The sequence below is a fragment of the Carassius auratus genome, chromosome 9 (assembly GCF_003368295.1).
Source record: "Carassius auratus strain Wakin chromosome 9, ASM336829v1, whole genome shotgun sequence".
Classification (NCBI taxonomy): Eukaryota; Metazoa; Chordata; class Actinopteri; order Cypriniformes; family Cyprinidae; genus Carassius; species Carassius auratus.
In genome coordinates, this window is record NC_039251.1 from 30,710,438 (window position 1) to 30,733,966 (window position 23,529).

The 23,529-nt window shown below is 39.9% G+C and overlaps 2 protein-coding genes across 4 annotated transcripts; one reads left to right on the forward strand and one right to left on the reverse strand.

The window, feature by feature from the left end:
- Positions 1-49: 49 nt before the first annotated feature.
- gtf2f2b (general transcription factor IIF, polypeptide 2b) lies at positions 50-23,315 on the reverse strand. Of its 3 annotated transcripts, none has more exons than XM_026272488.1 (8): positions 21,621-21,804; positions 20,878-20,951; positions 20,771-20,789; positions 20,465-20,606; positions 6,820-6,901; positions 6,644-6,743; positions 6,389-6,532; positions 50-1,063 (listed from the first exon to the last, which is right to left on the reverse strand). In XM_026272488.1, exons 1-8 carry the CDS (start codon positions 21,687-21,689, stop codon positions 929-931), a joined length of 765 nt encoding a protein of 254 aa, XP_026128273.1. In that variant the 5' UTR covers positions 21,690-21,804; the 3' UTR covers positions 50-928. The 3 variants fall into 3 exon arrangements, with proteins under 3 accessions (XP_026128273.1, XP_026128274.1, XP_026128275.1); XM_026272489.1 differs by lacking the exon at positions 21,621-21,804 and adding an exon at positions 21,050-21,104; XM_026272490.1 differs by lacking the exon at positions 21,621-21,804 and adding an exon at positions 23,249-23,315 and having other exon boundaries at positions 20,771-20,951.
- Positions 12,451-14,267, forward strand: kctd4 (potassium channel tetramerization domain containing 4). Its single transcript, XM_026272487.1, has one exon. The coding sequence runs from the start codon at positions 12,814-12,816 to the stop codon at positions 13,588-13,590; it is 777 nt and encodes a 258-aa protein (XP_026128272.1). The 5' UTR covers positions 12,451-12,813; the 3' UTR covers positions 13,591-14,267.
- Positions 23,316-23,529: the final 214 nt, after the last annotated feature.

Below are 23,529 nucleotides of genomic sequence, written 5' to 3' on the forward strand. Positions count from 1 at the left end.
ATCACAGGAATAAATTCAATTTAAAATGTGCTCTTGAACAGTTATAAATGCATTTAATAATTTTATTTTTTTTAACTTAATATTATGTATTGGCGTGGTGAAAAACAAATATTCATAACTGCAGAGGAAACATCGCAGCAGATATGGTGCCCGGCGCCCATCCAGAACAAAAATCATATTTTGTTCTTAACAAATTAAGTTTCTTATATCACCACAACAACCCCTAAATAATAATGATTATAACAATAATTAATCAAATCTCCATAACTTTTCTAGTCACTCAAAGTGCTTTACATTGTCAGTACTATCTCCTCATCCACCACCAGTATTTATACAAATTTCTACAAATAAAAATGTTTATACATTATGCAGGTATTTATTGTGTTGCCTTCATGCTAATTTAAACTGAAAAACAAACTTGGATGAAGAGTAAACAATGTAGTGAACAATCCAGAAATCCTTGTTGGTCCTAAAATATGCCTCATCTTGCAATGCAAATGTAGTTTTGATTTAGTGTGACCCACATGTGATCTTGAGCAATTTCCTCTTGCATGTGATTATTTCTGCCCAGCAGGACCGATGTGTTTATATGCACTAACTGTTACTGACGAGAGTTATGAAACTATTAAACTAATGGAAAGTCCAAAGGCTGACTGCGTTTTCATTAATGTTATTAATGTGCTTCTGTAGCCATAAACACAAGAGCTCTTAACTCGGAAGACTGTAAGAGTCATATGCAAATTACAGTATTCATTTCATAATGCTTTTAGAAAAATGCTTCGTTATGTAACCCAAGAAAAAAAAAGTTGATTTCTTTTATACTGACATTCGTTCCACCTGGGAGTGAACGAGGTCCAAAACAAATCTGGCACAAAAACAAACAACAGTTATGTGAAAGCAAAACCAAGCCAGGCTTATGTAAACCGAATTACTCCATTTTTTCCTCCTCATCCTCCTGTCCTTCCTCATAGTGGCGATACTCCGGCTTCAGCTCCCAGGTGCTCTTATGAGGCCCTCGGGAATTATACACCCCGATCTCCCGAAGAATCTCCTTCAGGTAGATCTAGAGGAAGAGCAGATATGGATCATACATCATCCAACTCTTAACAACTTTCTGAAAAGTGCTAAATACTTTATTTAGCCTCGCTTAGTGTAATCTATCCACTAAATGGCAAGACCACCGTGGGAAGTAACAATTATCGTTCTCCGTTCTTTTTATCTTCTTTTCAGTTATGACTCATGCAACTTCAATCACATTTATATTTCTCCAATCCTTCAGGGAGACCGAGGCAGCAATCAAGTGGCAATTATTCATAGGATCATCAAGAGCTCACTTAACCATGATAATACAATCAACACCAATAACATGCAGAATATTTGTGATTTCTTGTAACACAGTTTAATTTATCTCTTGTATAACTTCTATAAAAAATAAAAAAACAGATTTAATCAAAATTGCCATTAACCGAGCAAACATGATGAACCCTTGCGAAAAAGTGCACTTGAAGGTTTTTCTTTTTCCAAATTGCAACCTCATCATTCAAATGTGTTGTTAAATACATATTTACATACATGGCAATGTTTCAAATACATTCTAGTTTAACATAATTGCATGGCAATAGACCATATGTGACCCTGGACAACAAAACCAGTCTTAAGTGTCCATTTTTCAAAATTGAGATTCATACATCATCTAAAAGATTAATAAATAAGCTTTCCACTAATTGATGGTTTGTTAGGATCGGATAATATTTGGCCAAGATACAACTATTTGAAAATCGCCTTTAAAGTTATTTCTTAATGCATATTACTAATCCAAAAAATAAGTTTTGATATATTTACGGTAGGAAATTTACTAAAGATCTTCATGGAACATGATCTTTGCTTAATATCCTAATGATTTTTGGCATAAAAGCAAAATGTATCATTTTGAACCAGTGTTTTTTTTTTTGGCTATAGCTAATTTAAAGGGGGGGTGAAATGCTATTTCATGCATACTGAGTTTTTTACACTGTTAAAGAGTTGGATTCCCATGCTAAACATGGACAAAGCTTCAAAAATTAAGTTGTACGTTTGAAGGAGTATTTCTGTTCCAAAAATACACCTTCCGGTTTGTCACAAGTTTCGGAAAGTTTTTTTCGAGCATGGCTCTGTGTGACGTTAGATGGAGCGGAATTTCCTCATATGTGTCTTAAGGGCGCGTCTGCCGGAAGAGCGCGCGCTCCCGTATAACAGAGCAGAGACATTCACTGATCAGAGAGCGTCATGAAATGTCACAAAAGGAGTGTGTTTTTGGTTGCCAGGGCAAGACAACCCTGCACAGATTACCAAAAAAAAACAGCATTAAGGGACCAGTGGATGGAGTTTATTTTTACAGAGCATCAACGGAGTTGTGCAAGTGTTTGTGTTTGTTCCCTGCATTTCTAAAATGCTTGTTTTACAAACAAGGCCCAGTTTGACGCCGGATTTGCACATCGTTTATTTCTTAAGGATGATGCAATCCCAACGAAAAAGGGTCACGATCGTGTGTTGGAACCGCATGCGGTGAGTAAAACTGCTTCAAATATCTCTGTGTTGTTAACTTAGCTATCGGCGCGTAAGCACATCAAGTAAACAACATGCAATGTTGTCATCAAACTGCACTTTCCACATGTACAGCTTAAAAAATAAATAAAATAAAATAAAAAAAAGACGACATAAAGTGGAACTTAGTCATTTTCCAAAACGCTAAGCAAATATATACAGTTTCAGTACATACCACACAGAGACGTCGTTGCTGATGCAGCTCTTTCTGGATCATAAATATACGCTGAATCTGACTGTTAGCCATGGTTTGTTTTGGTTGGTTTTGTCCTCACGGTATTGTCACAGCTTCGCTCTCAACGCAAAGCCTACTGGCGCTCGTGATTCTTTAGCTCCGCCCACATGTCACGCCTCCAGCCGGTCGTGTTTTTCCGGGAAAAATTGGTACAGACTATCTTTCTCTTATGAATATAATAAAACTAAATACTTTTTGGAGATATGAAGGATACAGTACTACTCTATAGGTACTCAAGATTAACAGGATATTGAGTGAAAACGAGCATTTCACCCCCCCCCCCTTTAAACAAACTATATTACACATTCATTTATTTACAAATAACATTCACACTTTATTTGAAGTTCTAGCCATTAACAAACCATTAACCATGACTTCAAACTCCTAATTTTAGGAGGTAGCTGTTAAAGAGGTCATATGATGCAATTTAAATTTTTCCTTTCTCTTTGGAGTGTTCATGAATAGAGAAGTTGCAAAGACCAAAGATTCTATAAATATTCTTTATAAAACTTCGATTCGTCCACGCCCTCCTAAAACGCCTAGTTTAATCACAAAGGTACCGGGTTACTCCGCCGCGGTACCCCCGAAGCAATCTGAAATAGTCCGAATATAAACACTTATTATAGGTGTACCCTAGTGATTCAGGACAAGCTAAAAACATGTTTTTTTTACCGTGTACCGGTAGCGGTAAGAGAAACAACCAATCAGAGCTGCGGTCCGCAACTTTTTTTTGTGTTCCAAGTATACAACATGTATATAATAAGAGAGTACACCATGAATACATTTTCCAAACTGTTTTTAGCCTGAATCACTAGGGTGCTCCTATAATAAGTGTTTATATTCTGACTATTTTAGATTGCTTCGGGGGTACCGCGGCGAAGTAACCCAGTACCTTTGTGATTCTTCATAGACATAAACAGAGAGAAGTAGTTCCGGCTACGATGTTCTTCCGCTAGACGCAAGCAGTTCTGTTTATTAACCGCTAGAGCGTCAAAAGTTCCCTACCGCAGCTTTAATACAAAACCTGCGGTACAAAATACACTCATTTATTTAGTTAAATGAGTGCTGTCTGTCACTCACTGTCTTTAATCAGTTCTGTGTATGACTGTATGCTCATTCTTTATAGAGTAGCAACAATGTCGTTTGTAAAGTACAGTCTTAGGCACATTAGTATTTTCACCCCAAAAAGGGTTATTTATATCTTTTGCTGTAGTGTGTCAGTAGGAAATATCAGTTTACATTTCCAAACATTCATTTTGCCATTAATTTAAATAATAATCTAATGAGATTGTTGAATGCACAAGCATTCTGACAACGACTGCCTAAGACTAAGAGGGTTTTTACACTGGGCTCGTTTGCTGCGGTCCGAGTGTGATTGTTCCCTGCGCCGCCCGCAGCGTTGGTCTGCTTTCACACACAATAGTTTTGTCAAACCCAGGTGCGTTTGCAGTCACCTTACGTCATCGCAAACGCACATGGAAAACGCCTGGGGAACAAAACGCGACTGAGCATAGCTGTAATTTTTTTGGATATTTTGGTGCTATTATGCACAGTATAATAATACAATTTGTATGATTTAATTTTTATTAATTTAATTTTTGACTTTTAGGAGTGTGTGGAATCAACCTCGGCTCTCTCGTGTGTTGAGGAAACAATGATATCGACAGTGTTACGCATGCGCAGGATACTTTACTTCCTGAACAAGTGCGCACCCGAGTCCATGTTGCTTGCACATTCACACTAACCCGCACCACAGTTCGGTAGCAACCGAGCTCAGACCACCTTCTCCAGAGCCCCTTTCACACTGCACGTCGGACCCGCAATATTTCCGGAACATTGCCGGGTCGCCTTCTGTGTGAAAGCAAACACGTCCCGGAATTGATTACCGAATTGAACCCGGGTCGGGGACCTAGTAACATTGGGAGGTTCGACCCGGGACGAGCGCTATGTGAACAAAAGCCAGATCTAATTCCGTATCAAAGTGATGAAGCAGGTTATCGCACGACTCTTTTACCGGCTGTTTTGAAGGAAGATCAACATTTGCGACGAAAACATATGTGCATTACATGTCACGCGCTGATGTCATGTGTCGTTACGGGATCTTCAAGCGTTGTGTGTGAAAGCACGCACATATACCGGGTCATCACTGGCAGTGTGAAAGTGCCAAATCTAGCGAACAAGGAACCAATTGCAGGAACACTTTACCCCTGTATTTGCCGGAATGGCAGTGTGAAAGGGGCTCAGGTAGTCACGGGTTCGGTACCCCAAGGCGCACCAGGGTCCGATGACAGCGTTCACATTAGCAATTTTTCATGCGAACCGTGCGCCGTCCCGCACTAAACTGCCTGCCAGTGTGAAAGCCCCCTAAGACTTTTGCACAGTAGTGTACGTATAAAGTGCGTAAAATTGGATTAAGTATATTTAAATAAGTATTATTAAAATATGTGTACATATGTGTTAAGGGCTCGATTGTCACTGGAGGAAACAGCTGTGGTGTGATGAGCAGTGAACGGAGAGAAAACTTTACAGTAGATGAGAAACCGACTGCTCCTTCGTGACCTTTTGTAAACTGTGTTTATGACAAAGAACTGCACAGATACAGATATTCTAACAATATCGATAAACAGACACCTTGTGTCCTCTGGCTCTGTTTGAGCTCACGCTGCTCTGCCGCGGTCTGCAGATTGAAGAGCATGCTGAAAGACGCAGAGGAGACCGGTTTCATATGAAATTTAAGGGGACTGACTGTGGCAATCGCAAATTTGAGTACAGTTTATGAAGCCCTGCTAAAAAAGCCTAGCGACGCCCATGCTTCGTGTGTACATTTTGGAGAACCAGGACAAATATTTCAACCGATCGCTCAGGCATTTAAGAGGCACCGAAATCTGTTCTCTGTTTCGGTTCGGTGCATACCGGTTCCATGGGTACCGGTGCCATATTGGTACAGGGTTTCGGTACCCAACCCTATCCAAAAGAGGACACAACTAGAAATCAGTGGTTAAGTTGCATTTCCAACACTATTCCTGAACAGTTCAACCCAAATATTCAGATGTGTACAGAACATTTTCATTGCAGTAACATTTCCATCACAAGCGTCCAAGGCAACCGGCCAATCACAACGCACTGGATAGCTGGCCAATCAGAGCACACCTCGCTTTTCAGAACAAAGAGCTTTGTAAAAATCGATGTGTTTCAGAAGGCGGAGCATAGAGAAGAAACAATAATGTACAGTGTGTGGAAAATAATGTGTATTTTGAACCTTAAACTGCATAAACATTACACCAAATACACAAAATAATATTCGTTTTAGCAGCATCATATGACCCCTTTAAGTTTAGGATTAGGGATCTAGAATATGGTCATGAGAAATATATGCTTTATAAGCACTAATAAACAGCCAACATATCAATAATGTGCACGCTAATAAGCAACCAGTTAATAGTGAGAACTGGTCTTTATACCAGAGTACTCTTTTTAAAAGTGTACTTTTTTCATGAGGGGATGCACAAGCTCTATAAATATAATGGCACAGTGTTTTCACGTTCAACTGCCTTGAGCTGGACAACTTACCACCGGTTGCTTTGTGATGTCCACCAGGTCTCTGATGTTATAGTACTGGTGTTTCTCAAAGGCAGAGAAGAGCATTTCCAGAACCTTCTGTTTGTCAGCTCTTGCACGTTTGCCTTCCTCTTTCTTTTTCTTCTCATACTCCACCTGAACAGAAGCATAAGCAAACCAGAGCATTCATTCATTTGCTCACATTATTATATTCCTCTCTCTCTCACACACACACACACACACACACACACACACACACAAACTTACATTATGGCTGTGGTTGGACACAGGTTTGTAATTTGTTGTGACAGCTTTCTCAAGCTTCTGGGATAAACGAAGAGGTTTGGTGGATTCTTCGATCTGGAGCCTGTGAATAAAACCGATCTCTTGAAGGTCAGATCTAATGCCTTTGATTGGAGAATTGTGATCAAGCTTCGACTTACTTCTTTAGTTTCATGTAGCTCTCAGTGACTGCAGGTCTACACTCGGCTCGCTGCACAACCATGCCTTCAAGAGCCAGCTTGTCTTAAAAACAAAAGACATTCTACTATACATTTCTGAGATGGGACAGTTCACCCAAATATTGAGTGGTCATTATTTACACACCAGGTGAGTTATAGTCGTTCATTCATTGGTGAATTATTCCCTTTTTAAAGCAATAGTTTAACCTTAAATTAAAAATTGAACCTTAAATGTACTCACCTTCAGGCAATCCAAGATGTAGATGGATTTGTTTCTTCATCAAAACAGATTTGGAGAAATGAAGCATTATATCACTTGCCACCAATGGATGCTCTGCAGCGAATGGGTGCCATTAGAAGAAGAGTCCAAACAGCTGATAAAAACATCACAATAATCCACACCACTCCAGTTCATCAGATAACATCTTGAGAAGCAAAAAGCTGTCGGTTTGTAATAAATCCATAATCAGATTTTTAACTTTAAACAGTTGCTTCCGGCTAAAATACGAGTCCTCTATCCATAATATTGCTTTCTCCAATAAAAACAGTCTTGTCTGAATCAGGATCGAAATATGCACAGATCAAAACAGTTCCGAATAGTTTCAAACAAATATACCTGTGGATTTTGATGTGAGAGGAAACCAGAGGAGGGAATTTTTCGATGGAATAAGCATTATCATGGATTATGTACAAACAGAACCCACTTAAAATTAAAACGTCTTGATGGATTTGCTCATTAAAATACACAGCTTTTGGCTTCACGTGACATTAATTGATATTCTGGATTAATGTGTTTTACTTGATGATCATGATGTTTATCAGCTGTTTGGACTCTCATTCTGACGGCACCCATTCACTAAAGAGCATCCATTGGCGAGCCAGTGATGAAACCTTATCTGGAGAATAAACCAACTCATCTACATCTTGGAGTACATTTTCAGCAAATGTACATTTTAGGTGAACTATTCATTTAACATTGCACAGCCATGTTCAAACACCATGTCTCATGCATTACACACTCACACAAAGTAGAAGCAAACCTAATTAAAAATATCTGAGTTTTGCAAGCAACTAATGGCTTCGCATTGTACTAAAACGTTAACATACTTCAACAGCAAGCACTCTAATAAAGCGTTGGCACGAAACCCCTCTTACAAGGTGACAATTGAAACACTGTGATTCAACCAGGTGGTTTTTATGGCACTATTCTGAAGTGTTTGACTTTTGTATGGTCTGCCAGCCACGAGTGATGATTTTAATCAAACCCCAATGAGCCTCGCTCCTGCAGAACGCCATTGTGCTGCGCTGCTCTCGTTCGATGGCGCGCCGCGAAGTCGGCCTAATGGTTTAGCTTGCTTCTATTGATTGTATTAATTGTACCGCGGTGCCTGTAATACCTTGTGGTTGTTGTCTCAGAGGCCTTTTAAAAGGGCAGAAATATTTCAGTCACAAAATCCATCACAGCATCACTAATGCGTACAGTTATTGGCAATTATTGCCAGATGAGTGGTTGAGCACTTGTTGGAGTAACTCCATAAAAACGCCCACTTGTGTTTCACAACTTCAACAAAGCATCCATTTTCCGCGCAATTACCCGGAGGCTATGAAGAGGGGTCAGGGCAAACCGAGACCTCCAGGTTCGCATCTCCTCTGCACAGTCCCTCCCCGAGAGTCACGTGACTCGCGCATCTTACGAGGCCGGTAACGTTACATAAGTATTTCCACACAGGATTCAGATTTAAATCAGCCGGAGATGCATTAATGCTGGCTCTGAATGGAGTAGGACTGTGTTTGGGGGTGGCACGAGTTGCTCAAACCGATGGTGGGCAGCAGATCCGATGCTGAGATGATAGCGAGGTTACGGGGGTCGGCCTTCCGCCTCCTCACAAGATCCCACCAGTTTGACTTCCTCAGAGACGAGAGCAATAACATCCCCGGCCCTCAGCAGGACACAGCCTCTCTACCTCCACACACTCACACACACTCACACACACACCCACCTGCAGGCAGAGCTTCAATCCCCACAGTCTCTTCATCGGCAGAGAAACAAACCGTTTCAGCGCCTCGAGGTCTCTTAAACTCAGCGCTCACTCACCTCGGCGCCTGCTGATTTTGATCATCTCCAAGAGCGTCTAGTATTGCACACTGAATTTTACGAGACCGCTGCATTTAATTTATGCTTTTCAATTAAGATTTTTCATTAGCTGGCAGAGTATCAACCTCTCGTTCCTTTCAGCACTGAAATTTGTGAAATTTGCCAGAGCACAACAGTTGTCGCCTAATCTTTTTAAAAAGGACTCTGAGGGAGTAGACAGAGATATTTCTGGGACGAGATAGAACAGTAAAATAATAATAAGACTCTTAATCATATGCCTCAGAGGCTTTTTAAATCACGTCTGTGGCACAATTTCTCTCCGCTCTTACTCTGCCGGCTTCATTTCCACATTTGTTTTGAAATACAAATACTGTGCACTTGGTAATTTATTGTCTGCAAACACTACGCAAATATAGAAAATGTACTGCCAGTTTCACAAACAATAGCATGTTCGGCAGCCCCAAGTGCATTTAGACACTTAGTTGCATTTAAAAATGCATGAATGCATTGCATTAGTTCTAAAAGCTTCTCAGCTGGTCTTGCGGTGATTCTCAGGGCTAATATCATTCAGAAGTGCACATTCTTTCTGTGAGGGTTAGATGATTTGAAGCAAGTGCTCTTATGGGTGCAGGGCATTACTCGCTCATATGTGGCCATTTGAACAGCCATAGGTACCTGCCGCTTTATTCGGAATCAGAATGTTTCCATGACAACTACATAAAAGCTAAATTCATACTTAAGGAAATTCAGCTGCTAAGAAAACAAAGACAGATTTTTTTAAATTAAATTAAATTTTCACAGTGGTTCAATTCCAAGGTAACAACATATCAAACAACAACTCGGGAGGACTAGATTATAAACGATGAAATTAGTCATTCATCCATTGCTGAAGAGATTCATTTGCTCACTTTCTTTCGGTGAATCAAGTCACGTCTCTGTTCTGCGTTTTCCTTCAAGGGTGCAAAAAAAATACAGTTCGCTAAGTAGTGGACATACTTTATGACAAAGTAACCTCAGGATAGTTTATCATATCATATTTTGAACATGCGACCATTTGAAAACCAGTTTCACGCAATATTTTAGCTTCAGTTTGAACAGTATTATATATATTGTTTTCAAACTAAAGCTAAAAATATGCAAAAAAAAAAAAAATCCATATACCATGTGGTATTTTAATGAAAAAGTGTGTTTGAGCTATCATCTTTTAAAATAATTGCCATCCGGTTTGCTATTCTGTTTTGTAATGCATAACCTAATTGTCCAAATAGTTTTTTTGGCCATTTTAGTTGTATGAATATGCATAACTGATTATGAATCTGGCCACAAAGCACAGCATTTGCTCCACTTTGTCTCGGTTCATTGTTTCTGCATTTGTCAAGCCTTACATTATTCTGCACAGTTAAACTAATATCTCCCATCCATGTGCTCTGTTCCACATTTGTCTGCTTGAGCATCTGCCACTGATGGACTAAAATCAATTTGGGCCTCTTCAAATTGAACAAACAAGTGCACTAATTAAAACAAAAGATAGATGAGAAAAAGCAGGTCAGCCACCCACAATTTTCTCTGGCATAGTTAAACCCTGTTTGCCATTCAAATGCATATGAATAAACCCAGTAATCACACGATGATTAAACCATGACTGAGCAATCGCCTATAAGAACTATAATCAGTCATATATGACCATAATAAACTGTCACTGCATCGGTAATCAGATGGCTATGTGCATGGGCGGCAAGGTTAAAAAAAAGGCATGAGGAAAGTGGCACAGTGTTGCACAGACGTACCGTTTGACATCACAAATCCAAGACAATACAGGCAAAAAACGATGTTTTACAATTGTGAGACTTATTCTGCTGATTATTGAAAGCATATCTTCTCAGACTAGTGGAGAGAAAACATCCAAAATACACATTTAAATGTGTATTTTATTACACTTTCTATCTATCTATTTGCATCTGTAGATTACAAATAGAACAAATCATTTCTTTAAAAGCTCCACTTCAGTAGCACCAAATTTTAGTTTTATTCCTATCTACTGTATAATCAGGTTTATAATCAGTTTTTTCATATATATATATATATATATATATATATATATATAGTTTTCTGGCTGTTGACAGTATTTTGTGGAGCGATAAAGAGAAACACTGAAAGCCCCTTTGTAAAATAAATAAGCAACATTTTCAAACACCTTTGACTAAAAGGTCAACAAAATTAAGCAATTTTTATCCCCTCTCTTTACCCAACATTCAGATTTCGGTCCTCAAATATAATCCAATTATCAAATATTTAATTAGATAAAGCCTCATTTGCAGATTCAAACATAACATTTCAGAAAAACTGTAATACAAAATGTTTTGCAATTCTTAATACAAATCAATCAACTTGTGAGTAATGGTTATTTCCATTAATTTTTTATGTCGTTTTTTTTTTCATCTGCTGTCTTGCTGTAAATAATTTAATATAATCTTGTACTGTTTTTCACACAAAAAAAAGGCTTGTGTGACATTAACTAATCCATAGATCTAGTAACAACCCACAGACTGTGCCATTGTTCAAAACTCATCCACAGCAAGTAAAACTCAAGTGATTTAATAAATCAAAATACCAGCATGGTATGTATAACAGAAGCAAGAAAATTTGCTAAATTTGCTTCCAAAATGTAAATGATGTGAATTTTTTAAATATTTCTACTGTGAAAAAGTGATAAGTATATGTGAAAATATCCAATTTAATCCATCTGTTGAATATGTAAAGCCAAATCATCCCCAGCACACAGACAGTGGATTAGCCTCCACCCCGTCTCAGCTGCTAACAATGTACATGTAACAATAATTGTCTCAGAAGGGTCCATCTCCTCTGTCCTGGGGCTCCCACAGAGGCGCTGTTTTTCGAGAATGACGGACAGGCTGTCATCTGTTAGTGACATCACTGAGAAAAATGTCACAGCGATTCTGCTGCTGTTTAAGGGCATGTCTTCTTTGTGAAAGACTACGACTCAGGCTCTTGAATACCGACAGCCCAAGTTTAACTAGGATTATATTAAGAATATCGATTCAGAGTTCTGGTCCCTGGGTGGTTTATATTATGAAACATCACCGCATGTCTTGGTTGCATGTACAACACCCTTAAAGACGGCTTGGTGCCAATTATGGGCTCAGTCCCCACGACTTCAAGTGAAGACGTAGGCTTACTTATCAAAGGCTCCCCCGATATCTGGGTCATGGCGAGTACCTCAAAGCCTCTCAAAGAAAAGGAGAAGGCTTTAATGTATTCATCCCTTTTGATATGAATACTAACAAATAATTTACATAACTACACCTACACTACTCGATACGGCTCTCGTTTGGCGATAAAGCCGCCAGTTGTCGGCACATCACACAGACAGCTTTCCAAAGCAACAACTTAACATGATAGACGCCAAAGCATTAACATCTGGCTCTCATTGGAGGGAGTTCATTATGTGGGATCCCTGTGATTGGGACCTCTCGGTGAGTTCACGTGCCGCCACCCAACCGAGGAGTCCTTTCATCAGAGGGCAGCGACGCTAATTGCCGAGCAAGAGAGGCGCTGAAGTGGAAAGGTGATTATATGCAGCTTCTAGATCGAAGGGCAGCTAGCAAAACGCTCGCTCCCTCCAAGCCCACACCACTGACGCAGTAGAGCCCACCCTTAACACCCCTCCTCCCACTGTGAGTGCCTGCGCGCATGCATATATGTGTGCGTTTGCGTGGCTGTGAAAGGCTCAGACACTGTTGGCAGTGCACACTGCTCCCGCGCTTCATGCCAGCACCACTCAGCTGCGCTCCTGTTTGTCCACCCGCCCGCTCACGCGCGCGCTCCCCACACGCTCCGCCAGGCTGGGTGTGAGGCACGGCATGGAATGGAATCTCAGAAGGATGGAGAGTGAACTGAGACAGATCAATCCGGACTTGCTGCAGCCCAGCAAGAGCTTCAAGAAACCTTCCTCCGGCACCATCACCATCAACGTGGGGGGCTACCTGTATGCCGCGCAGCGCCATACCCTGGCCAAGCATCCCGGCTCTCTGCTGGAAGAGATGGTGACCGGGAAGAAGCCCGTGGTGCATGTGGACTCCATGGGCAACACCTTCATCGACCGCGATGGGCCGATCTTCCGGCACATTTTGAACTTCTTGCGAATGGGCGAGCTGGTGCTGCCCGACGACTTCAAGGAAGCCGAGCTGCTCCGACGCGAGGCCGACTTCTACCGGCTGAGCGAGCTGGCCCAAGCCCTGCAGGACTGGGAGCAGCAGCAGGCCACGCAGCACGAGCCCGCCTTCCTGGAGGTGACAGACAGCCACGAGCGCTCGCAGGGTCTGAGGGTCTACTGCAGCGACAGCACCTTCATCGAGAAGGTGAAGAACCGCCTGGTGCAGATCTCCAAGAGCCGCTTGGACGGCTTTCCGGAAGAGTTCGAGGTGTCGTCCAACATCATCCAGTTCCGGCATTTCATCAAGTCGGAGCAGGGCTCTCGGCTTGTGCTGAAGCAGGACAGCACGTTTTTGTGTACACTGGAGTGTCTGAAGCTGGAGGCGGTGATGCTCGCTCTCAAAGGAGGCTATCGCCTGCTCACCAGCCTAGACAGCAGCCGTGGATCAGTGGTTCAGTGCGAGGCTCTGCATTTTGTCAAGTGACCCGAGCAGAACTGTCACCACATGACCTGCTGTAAAACCATCCTGCATCAACAAACACCAGCGTCCTCAACCGAAAACCTGTTCTGGAGTACTCCACGCTAACCGCTTCTATGTGACACACTCCGACAGACAGCCTTGAGAAACGAGAGAGAGAGAGAGAGATGATGTGTACTGTGCTGTGGGGTTATGTTTGGTGCGTGTTTGTAATCGTCTTCTGTTTGAAGAGCAACAGTTTGTAGTGTAGATGGTGATGATAATGAATCTGATTTGCAGAGTACTGTGGAATCTAAAGCCTAAGTGCAGTGATCATTACATTTGTGAGCAAGTTTTGTGATTTGTGGTAATGTGAACATGTAGTAAACAACAGGTAGTAATTTGGAGTCTGTGAATGTTTTGCACAATAAAGCCACATCATTTATTCAGAACACTGTTGAAATGTTCATCAATGAGACTGTGGATCATCTTCGGTGATGATATACACTGACAATCACTGCATATGGTTTTGTCTGTGAACTGTGGAATGTACGGTGGCTTGTATTAATATAGCTACTTTTATTTTTTTCTTATTTGCTGTGGAGTCGGCTTGTAAGAGAGATACTCTGTCCTAAATTGTAAGTTCGCAATATTATGCAGCAAAATGTGACCTAAAATTAAATTTCCTCCAGCATTGATCCAAATTCGTATGGGTTTGATCATTTTTAGAGCATGTGGCATAAATACATCCACCACAGATATTCTAGCATGTGTCCACTGATTCATAAACATCTGATGTATCACCAGAAAACTAGGCTTGCTCACTTAGCTCAGTAACAAACCAACAAAATCTAGTCAACTTCACCCTTCAACTTCTTGTCAATCTACTGTGGGCAAATATCAAGTTCAAAATAGATGTGAATTTTGCAACAAAACATTCAGAGCGCAAAGTTATTCTTAAAGAAAAACAGCTCTGCTCGACGGTTGCAGTCTAAGTCAGCCGTTTCAAAGAAAGGCAATGGCAGACATATGGTTACACTCACTTTGGATTAGCCGACATCTCCACACACTAATATCCATCTGTTTCCATCAAATCTGTCATGCACTCTCGTGCAATCTCCCACTAAAATGAGTCTAAAGCACATTTCTGACATGGGGAACAAATGAAACGCCTTCCATCTCCACAGTCTGTCGTGCGGACATCAAAACAGGGCTCTTTTTAATTGCAGATATCAGTCATTCATATTTGATGAGACACGGCAGGGCTTATTAGCCGTTGTCAACGGCTGATGTGTTTCTAAACCGCGGCCAGCAGGGGACTGGAGACCTGCGGGAGGGTGCTGGGAAGCAGGAGCATTTATTTCACATGGAAGAAATCCATTAACAGCTGAAATATTCATGGATTAGTCTCACATCCAAATGTTGCCAGGAAAATGAGACTCCTACATAACAAAAAAAAAAAAAAAAGGAAGCCAAAGATTCTCTTCATGTGCTCTTCATGACTAATGGCTCCCTCTCAATTTGATCAAAATGAATGGTCAGGCAAATATGTGACTTCAAGGACTCGTATGCCCTTAAGAGACTAATTTCTCAGCCGCAAGGAGAGAAAACCGGAGTGAGAACGAAGAATAAAATTCCTGCTAATGTACTTTTCAAAAAGTGTAAGTATGAACAGGGGCACACCGCCATGTTAGAACTACATAAAATGGGCAACAGTCAAGGCCATCTGTAACAGAAGAGCACTAATGCAACAAATCAAAGTTTCATAATCAGTTGGAAGAAGAAAAATACAAGAAACAAAGCCTGCATATATTTTCATACTAACTTCTGATATTCAGCAAGCATTTATTAAACCAAACCAAACATTCTGGACAAATAAATGTGGTAAAATGATCATTATTCAAATGATTGGCTAATGTCATTGCATAGAAACAGTAGCAACGCCCCCTCGCTATTGAATGCTTTTTGACAACATGATCGGTTCCTCTTCATCTTTCAACAATCGTTTCTTTTGTGAACTCTCCATGACACTGTGCCTCGTTTACAAAACAAAATGCTCTGATAAATCCCCTGATTAATCCGGGGTGCCATTAACAATAAACTATCCATTTGCTCGTTATGCTGAGAACCTTCTGAACAAGCCATTTAAACCAAACACGTCAAAGTGAATGTTCTTTTCCTCTGCTGACGACAGACTCAAGCTTTAAGACTCTGTCAGAAAGAGAATGCACTTCTGTATACGGTATCCAGTGTAGTGGCAGTGATGGTAGTTCATATTTGCTTTTAACACAACGCAACACTGTAGCGTGATCAAGCATCAGCCATTAAAGTACACATGAAATATATATTTTGCATGTGACTATATTTGTTAGCACACATTGCTTTTTTTTTTTGTATTGAACAATTCATCCGTGCAAGTCAATACACACACACAAAAAATTTGTTTGCCTTAGTTATCTTTAATACAAATCTGAGAATGCTCCTCCCCTCTAACACGACGGACCTTCTGTGATGACGTCAGACTGACCGAAGACATGAGCCGAAGCACACCCCTCCAACTGTCCCCGTTCCCCTTGATAGCACATGGAGGGAAAAACAAACAAACCACGCCCTCTGCTTTCCTCATTCAATATTCCGTTTCTCACGGAAGTACGTCAAAATACGGAAGTAAAATCGGTCGTAAACTTCCGGTTCACGAGGACTTTAAGCGGCTGAACAACAGTGGGAGTTGACCATTTGTCAATTTCTTGCTCTGGAGGCGGTGTTTATGCAAATGTCTGTGCCCAGGTGACGTCACCTTGCACCTCAGATCCACAACAAACTGTTTTTTGACCTTAATGAAATAAATGCTTAATTTTTTATAATGGGGAAGCTATGAAAATTCCAGGATGTTTTAATGGAACAAAGACCTCTCATATGCCAAAATATCAAGGCAAAATTTTATTTCTCATGTCATGACCCCTTTAAAATAAAACATCCGTCACACATCTGAATGCACTAAACATGCTTACAGCACATTTACATTCCTGCAAAGAACGACCTTCTAAGCCCCCAACATCCAGCCTTGATTACCACAGTCACATGACTCTAATGTGAGCAGAATCGTGGCATCTCTATTTCAAGTCGCTGATGGAAATGTGCGTAAAGAATGTGCCTTTCACAAGAGTTATAAGTGCCCAAGTCTGACTTTAACCTGGCAACAGGCTTTAAGCGGCCATGTCAATCAAGTCAAGCTGCCTCCTCAACCTATCGTTGTGAAGAACTTAACAAGTAAGAAAAAAAGTGTTCGCCCCTGACAGCTCATCAAAGTCTCAGCAGCTCCTCCACAGCTGCCGGCACCTGGTCCATACGCTGCTGCTGTTCACTGACACACTGATCACTCACATAAGAACACGCAAAAATTTTCTCTCGAAATGATAATGTGATAACCTACACCCGAGTGTGTGCAATCATGAAGCCAAGGACACATGTGTCCGGTTCTGAATCACATGCATTACACCTAGGGTCACCAGGTCCTTAAAACACAGATGTGCAGTTCAAAGCAATCACTAAGGACACACTCCCTCATTGCAGAGGTTTTCTTTTGGCTTTTATGACAGAGAATTCAAAGCCCTGGTCTTTCTGCTCCCTGCCTGCACAATGATGCGTGACCTCCATCCCTCAAACAGCCCTCTATGTCCTCTTCCAACACTAAAAAAGAAACTAATACCAAAGAAGAGTGTTTATGCTTTGGATTAGCCAATAGAGAGCTTTTCATACCCTGAACCATTTCAATTCATAACTTACTGAGAAAAGGACACTGTTACCCTTCCACCCCCAGAAAAAGCTTTTTAGTGAAACAAGTAGAGGCTCTATTCATGGCCAACTTCTGTGGCCAACCTGTTGCTTAGCAACCACTTAATCAATACCTGGGGCTTGTGAGTGCTAAGCAGACAACGGGAAAAAAAAATTCATAAGTGAACAAAAGCGCACAACACAATGATTGCAATTCCACACTTAGCCTTGTGCGATTTCCAGTAAGGCTGCAATTATTATGCTGCGAATATAAACTGCACTGTACAGTTGAATCTTCAATCTGTATTAAAAATCTTTCATTTGCAATGGTGAAGAGAACGACCCTTTGATGACAGCAAATAAACAAAATGCTGCACGGCATGATAAAGTACCAGCTAAATAATAATAAAACAAAACTGTACAATTGATCAATAAATATTAATCCATTTATAATGCGTTTTAAAATGTAATTATTCTTGTGATGCATCATTACTCCAGTCTTCAGTGTCACATGATCTTTCAGAAATCATTCAACTCAAATTTCATCAGCTGCTCTAAACTATTAGGAAACAATGTTTCAGGAGCTCAGGACACATGCTTATTTGATAACCATTTTATTTTCTATTTGGGCATGTGTAAATGCTTTAAGATTAACAGTTTGCTCCAAAGCATTGTTAGAAGCCAGTTTTTCCGGTTTTGATGTCAAAAACAGTATCTTAGCAATTCAACTATATCTTATGATTTTAAATCTGTGTTTAAACTCAGAATGGAAAAGCGGAGCTAAAGTCTGATTTTGTGGAAGCTGGACTTTAAAATTAAATCATATTATCTTAATTCAAGGGATTTGGGATTTTGAAAGTCTAAAAAATGATCAATGTTGAGTGCTACTGTAAGGTTAACACTGCCTGCTTTAAACGTTTTAAAATGATTAACATTAGACATTTAGAAAAGTGGCAGTGCCGATAGCCTTGTGGCCATACAGCACCACTACAGGTGCGTCCTGAGCCCCCTCTTGCTCTCCCATGTCACTTCCTGTCATTACTCAACTGACTTATCAAAATAAAAGCAAAAATGCAAAAAAAAGTAATCAAAATGTAATTAAATGTAATCAGTTACATTACTTTAATAAAGTAATTGAAATAGTTACACTTCCAATTAACCGTTATAAATAGGGTCACCTGTAATCCATAATCTATAACATTTACAATGTAACCTTCCTAATTCTGGTGCTGGCATCAATACCTAGAGAACAAGAAGACAGTACAACACAAGTATATACAATAACCCCAGGTCCACAATTCCTGAAATCTGTGTTTTATAAAATACAAATATTTTAAAATGATCCATTAAAGGGGTCATATGATGCGCTTTCAATTTTTCCTTTCTCTTTGGAGTCTTACAAGCTCGATGTGAAAATATTTGCATAATGCTGCCATAATGTTCACGCAAAGAAAGAAGCCAGGGTTTCAGTAACCACAGTTATTATTGAAGTAGTATTGAAGCAGTCATGTCAGGGAGATGCTGTGTGTTTATAGGAGAAAGCAAAATCACTTTATTTAACCTTCAGAAAGTAGATGCATTTAGGAGTCTTTAAGATTACTTACAACAGAACAGCAATGCATTTAATGGACGATCGTTTCGTGAAACTAGGAGAGGAGGTCATTCTGACTTTGCTACGACAATCTCAGAATCAGAATGAGCTTTATTGCCAAGTATGATAACACATACGAGGGATTTGTTTTCAAGACAGAAGCTCCGCAGTGCAACAGAAGGACAGCAACAGAACAAAAAAAAAAGAAAAAAAACATAATAAAGGATAATAAAACACAAATCTGCCACTTCTGTATCAGCTACTGTAAGTATGTTTTGTTATTAGTTTAAGAATTTACTATGGCCCCATTAACACTGCATGGTTCAAGTGACCCAAATCTTCTCTCATGTGGCACAGATCGGATATGACCGGTGAACGTGTAAGCAGGAGAAAAAAACACATGGATTCCGATGTTCTCAGATCGGATTCAGGCCTCATTCATATTTGGTAATAAATCTGATATGAATCGGATACGTGCATTTGCGTGTGCCATGTAAGCAGACAAATCGGATATTCCCCAGTAAATGGGAGTCGTACGTCATTAAAAAAAAGCGACGTCAACTCAGATGGACACCACCAACTGAGATCACATCACATGACTTATTATAGACGCGATGGAGGATGAAGGATACACACAGTGGAGCAATGCCGAGGTTTCATGTCTTTTAAGTCTTTGGGGCGAAGAGACAGTGCATGAAAAAATGCAGGGTTGTTACAGAAATAAAGGGCTCTCCTTTTTTTCTCCGCCGTACGAGACCAATGTTTTGCTGATTTTTTTTTGTTGACTTTTCAAAATCTTGTGGAAAGCAAAACACTGTATAATTTTATTTACATCTGCATCCATTGTATTTCGTGCGGTTTCACTTCGTCTTCCGGGTCAGAACGTCTACGTTTGGTAGTTTCAGCAGTGTATAGTGTAAATGCAAAAATCGGATTCGGACACTTTTAAAAGACGATGTAAGCAGGTCATCAAAAAAATCGGATATAGTCAGAAAATCAGATTTGGGCATCAAGACCTGCAGTGTAAATGCAGCCTATTGAATGTTCAAATGCAGAGTTTTGCATGTTGTGTGTGTGTGTGTGAGAGAGCGAGAGAGAGAGAGAGAGAGAGAGAGAGAGAGAGAAAGAAAGAGGACTCTGTCACAAGACACAGACATTATTAACTGTCTTTACATCTATTTTGAAAGATGAAGCTCGTGATTATGAAAAGGGGCATTACATTTCTGACGAGTGCTTGCGGTGTTCGGCCAATCACAATGCACTGGGTCTGTTGGCCAATCAGAGACTGCGCTTGTCAGAAGGAGGGACATTAAAGCATGTCAACATATTCTGTTAAACCAAATACACAAAATAATTATCTTTAAAAAAAGCATCATATGACCCCTTTAACAAAGCAGTTTTTAGCTTTTGGGACCAACACTAGATGGAATGATTAATTGTTGATGAGCCAAGCAGGCACAGTTACTGCTGTTCATGTTGACACCGTTCCTCAAACCTGTTGCTGTTCCCAGTGTCAGAGAGCAGGGTTACACTCACCTGAGGTCTCTGTGAAGACAGCGAGGCTCTGGCCGCCCACCGTCTGTATGGTGAAGGGATGCTCTCTCGGGGAGCGCACGGACGAAACCTTCTCCCCAGAGCAATGCACCACGGTCAGCTCCTCGTTCAGACTGAAAGACACCTGAGGAAACCATCAATCAGCCTCTACACAAGCAACAGTACATCACACGTTCCCTCTCCACAGCCCAGGGTCAGATCATAGTAATTATGCTAATCAGCACTGACATCTTAATAAAAGATGAGGAGCAAATAGTGCATGTCTTTAAAAACATCAATAAAACTTACCGCCGTCTTCCCTTGAGCTCTAGAAGAGAGATTAAAAAGCATGAGTGGAAAGATTTCATACACAGCCTAGATGTCGATTTTGAATGAGCTTTCAAATTAGATCATACTTCCCAATTTTAAGCTTGCCTACTTCTCCTCGGCCAGATGCTTTTGCCCACTGCTGAGAAAGATATTTGGGGACCTAAAAAGAAGTGAATAAGATTACATTTACTTATTGGCTTCCTAAAAAAAAAAGTACATATTCTCATATTTGTCAGAGTTGAATTTCAATAACTCAACTGTATGTTTACATTTTCTGAAGCAAATAGGAGTATAAATGTGATGATACATATTGTGTGAGGTTGCCATGGCAGTGGTGTGCAGTTGCTAAGGTGGTTCTTAGAATGTTTCTATGGTTTTCTGGGTTGTTGCTAGCTAGTTACTTACTAGTCTTAGCCAAGTTTCTTTTTTTTCATCAATGTTTTTACAATTAGCTTTCAAATTTTTTTTTTATGTTTCTTTTTTTGACTGAATTGCATGAACTTTAACTGCTGCATGTGCATGTTTCCTTTTAATCTTGCAGTTTACATCTTATACTAGCTACTAAGCTCGGTAATGGGGAAGGTTTTAACAACAACAGATCATGGGATACATTGCAGATTTCCAATTAACTTGGGTACTGTTGAAGCACTTAATAATAATAATAATAATAATTGAAACGAAAAAAAGAGATATCACAATACAAACAACGCGCCGTTGAAACTCCCTCCATCATTCACATCAACTGTACAGAGATAGTTTAGCGCCATAGTTTAACTCTCCAGAGTTTGTTCAAAGGTTCAGCACCAAAGCTGACTGATAAACCACCGACCTTCACCAGCCAGACTCCCGTGTTTTGTTTGGCTCTGGTTAAATCGACGTCTTGGCCTTTGTCTGACATGACTGGAGGGTTTTGTGTAAAGAACACAAACAGCTTTTACTGAACTACAGTGAATATGCGCTTGGTTACTGAAAGGCAAATCGTACTTTATGTAGTCAACAGGAACAATTTAGCTCATGATGAACCTGCTGGTCATCGGAGAGGCTTTTATATCTATTTACCCCCATCTAGTGCCCATGTGATGAAATTACATTTACTTTGCACTGCAAATATGAAGACTATATATATATATATATATATATATATATATATATATATATATATATATATATATATATATTTATTTATTTATTTTTTTTTTTACCAGCCAAAGTTCATAAACTGTTCAATTAAATACATTATATGTGCTACTGTATGTGTGGCATACAGAATATAGGCCTGTAAGTTTAATATATTATAACCTATCATAAGGGTGCAAAGCTGATATAAATAGCCTTTATAACATCCTTAAAATTGAAATTTATTAAAACACATTTTGACTCATTTATCTCGGTTTGTGTTTTCCAAGCAAGCAATATGCTATGGGCCTACGTTTTAATGATAACCACAAACGCAAAAAAAAAAAAAAAAATCAACATTCACTTTCTGATATTCATCTTCATTGACAAAGGCTATACCTAAACTACATCCTTAATTCCGCAGAAATAACTTTCCCGAATGGCTAAACCCAAGCTGTTATGATTTCAACTATGAACCGTGAAAGAAAATCTCACGAAGCCGCCACTAGATGAAGCTGTTTGACCCTCTTCTGTTTCCATGCTCCTCAAAACTAGGGCCTGTTTCCAAAGGCCCGAGATCAGCACATTAAAATGAATCTAGCATTTATAAGACCATTCAAATTGCTGGTGATTACCTCATATCACTTCAATCTATCAACAACACCAAAAAAATTATTTATACTAATATTAGGTAGGTAAAATATAAATAAACTGTTGAAAATCTTAAAGCCCCATCCAGAGTTATACAATTATTTCACCCAATGGTCAAAGAGGCTCTAAAATGTATCTGGTTTCACATTTGACTCAGATGATTTACACAAAGTACATCTTCCATAGACCAAAATGTTTTCCTTTCACCACATGTTCATATTTCACGTGCATTCAAACCTTTTCTGAGCAAGTAGCTTTGTGAAGATTATTCTCATAATATTACAGAGTGCTGAAATGAAGGGAGCGCCGTCCTTGCTGTCGCTGTCAAGGACATCATATCATGAGGTAGAGGATTCTGGAGGAAACTGTGTTCCTTTAGTCATAGTCGAGTTAGCAGATGACATTTTAACATCATTACAAGTGAGGTGGTAAATGAAACAATGTGAATAAAGGATACAAAGAAAAAATGTTTGAATATCCTGCCTTGTTACCCAGCAGGCCTCACAAGAGAGGAATTGATCGAGTTTTTTTTTATGTTTCTTAATCACTGCCTTGTCTATTCACGTGTCTTATAAATAAACCGGCTCAAGTTAGTATACTTGTAAAACCTGCTTTAGCTTGTGCACATTTATCAGTAACTTTCCACGCAGTTAAGAAGTTACACAGATGATCATTTTCATAATTGCTCACCTTGCTTCCACACTTCTTTTAGACACATCTTCCTGGGCCTCAAACAAGTGAATAGCGAATTATGTCAGTGGTCTCATGTGTGTATAGGATGCTTTCCCTTTAAAGTCCTTGAAGAAATATGAGAAACTACTTTTAAACAGTTGCAGTTCCTCACAGAGACAAGAAGGAAGTCCAGGTCAAACACTTATGATGAATTTGCAGAAGAGAGATGGATGCGCTTACCGTGATGCTTTATTTAATGCTGTAAAGCGTTCCTCTTAACCTCATAATGCAGTAGTTTG

Excerpts from the sequence above, each read along its gene's own strand:
- kctd4 (XM_026272487.1), top strand. The coding sequence starts at position 12,814 with ATGGAATGGAATCTCAGAAGGATGGAGAGTGAACTGAGACAGATCAAT.
- gtf2f2b (XM_026272488.1), bottom strand. The coding sequence starts at position 21,689 with ATGTCAGACAAAGGCCAAGACGTCGATTTAACCAGAGCCAAACAAAAC. Across the intron at positions 20,952-21,620 it reads CGGGAGTCTGGCTGGTGAAG|GTCCCCAAATATCTTTCTCA; the intron begins GTCGGTGGTTTA and ends ACTTCTTTTTAG. Across the intron at positions 6,744-6,819 it reads AGCTACATGAAACTAAAGAA|GCTCCAGATCGAAGAATCCA; the intron begins GTAAGTCGAAGC and ends TTTTATTCACAG.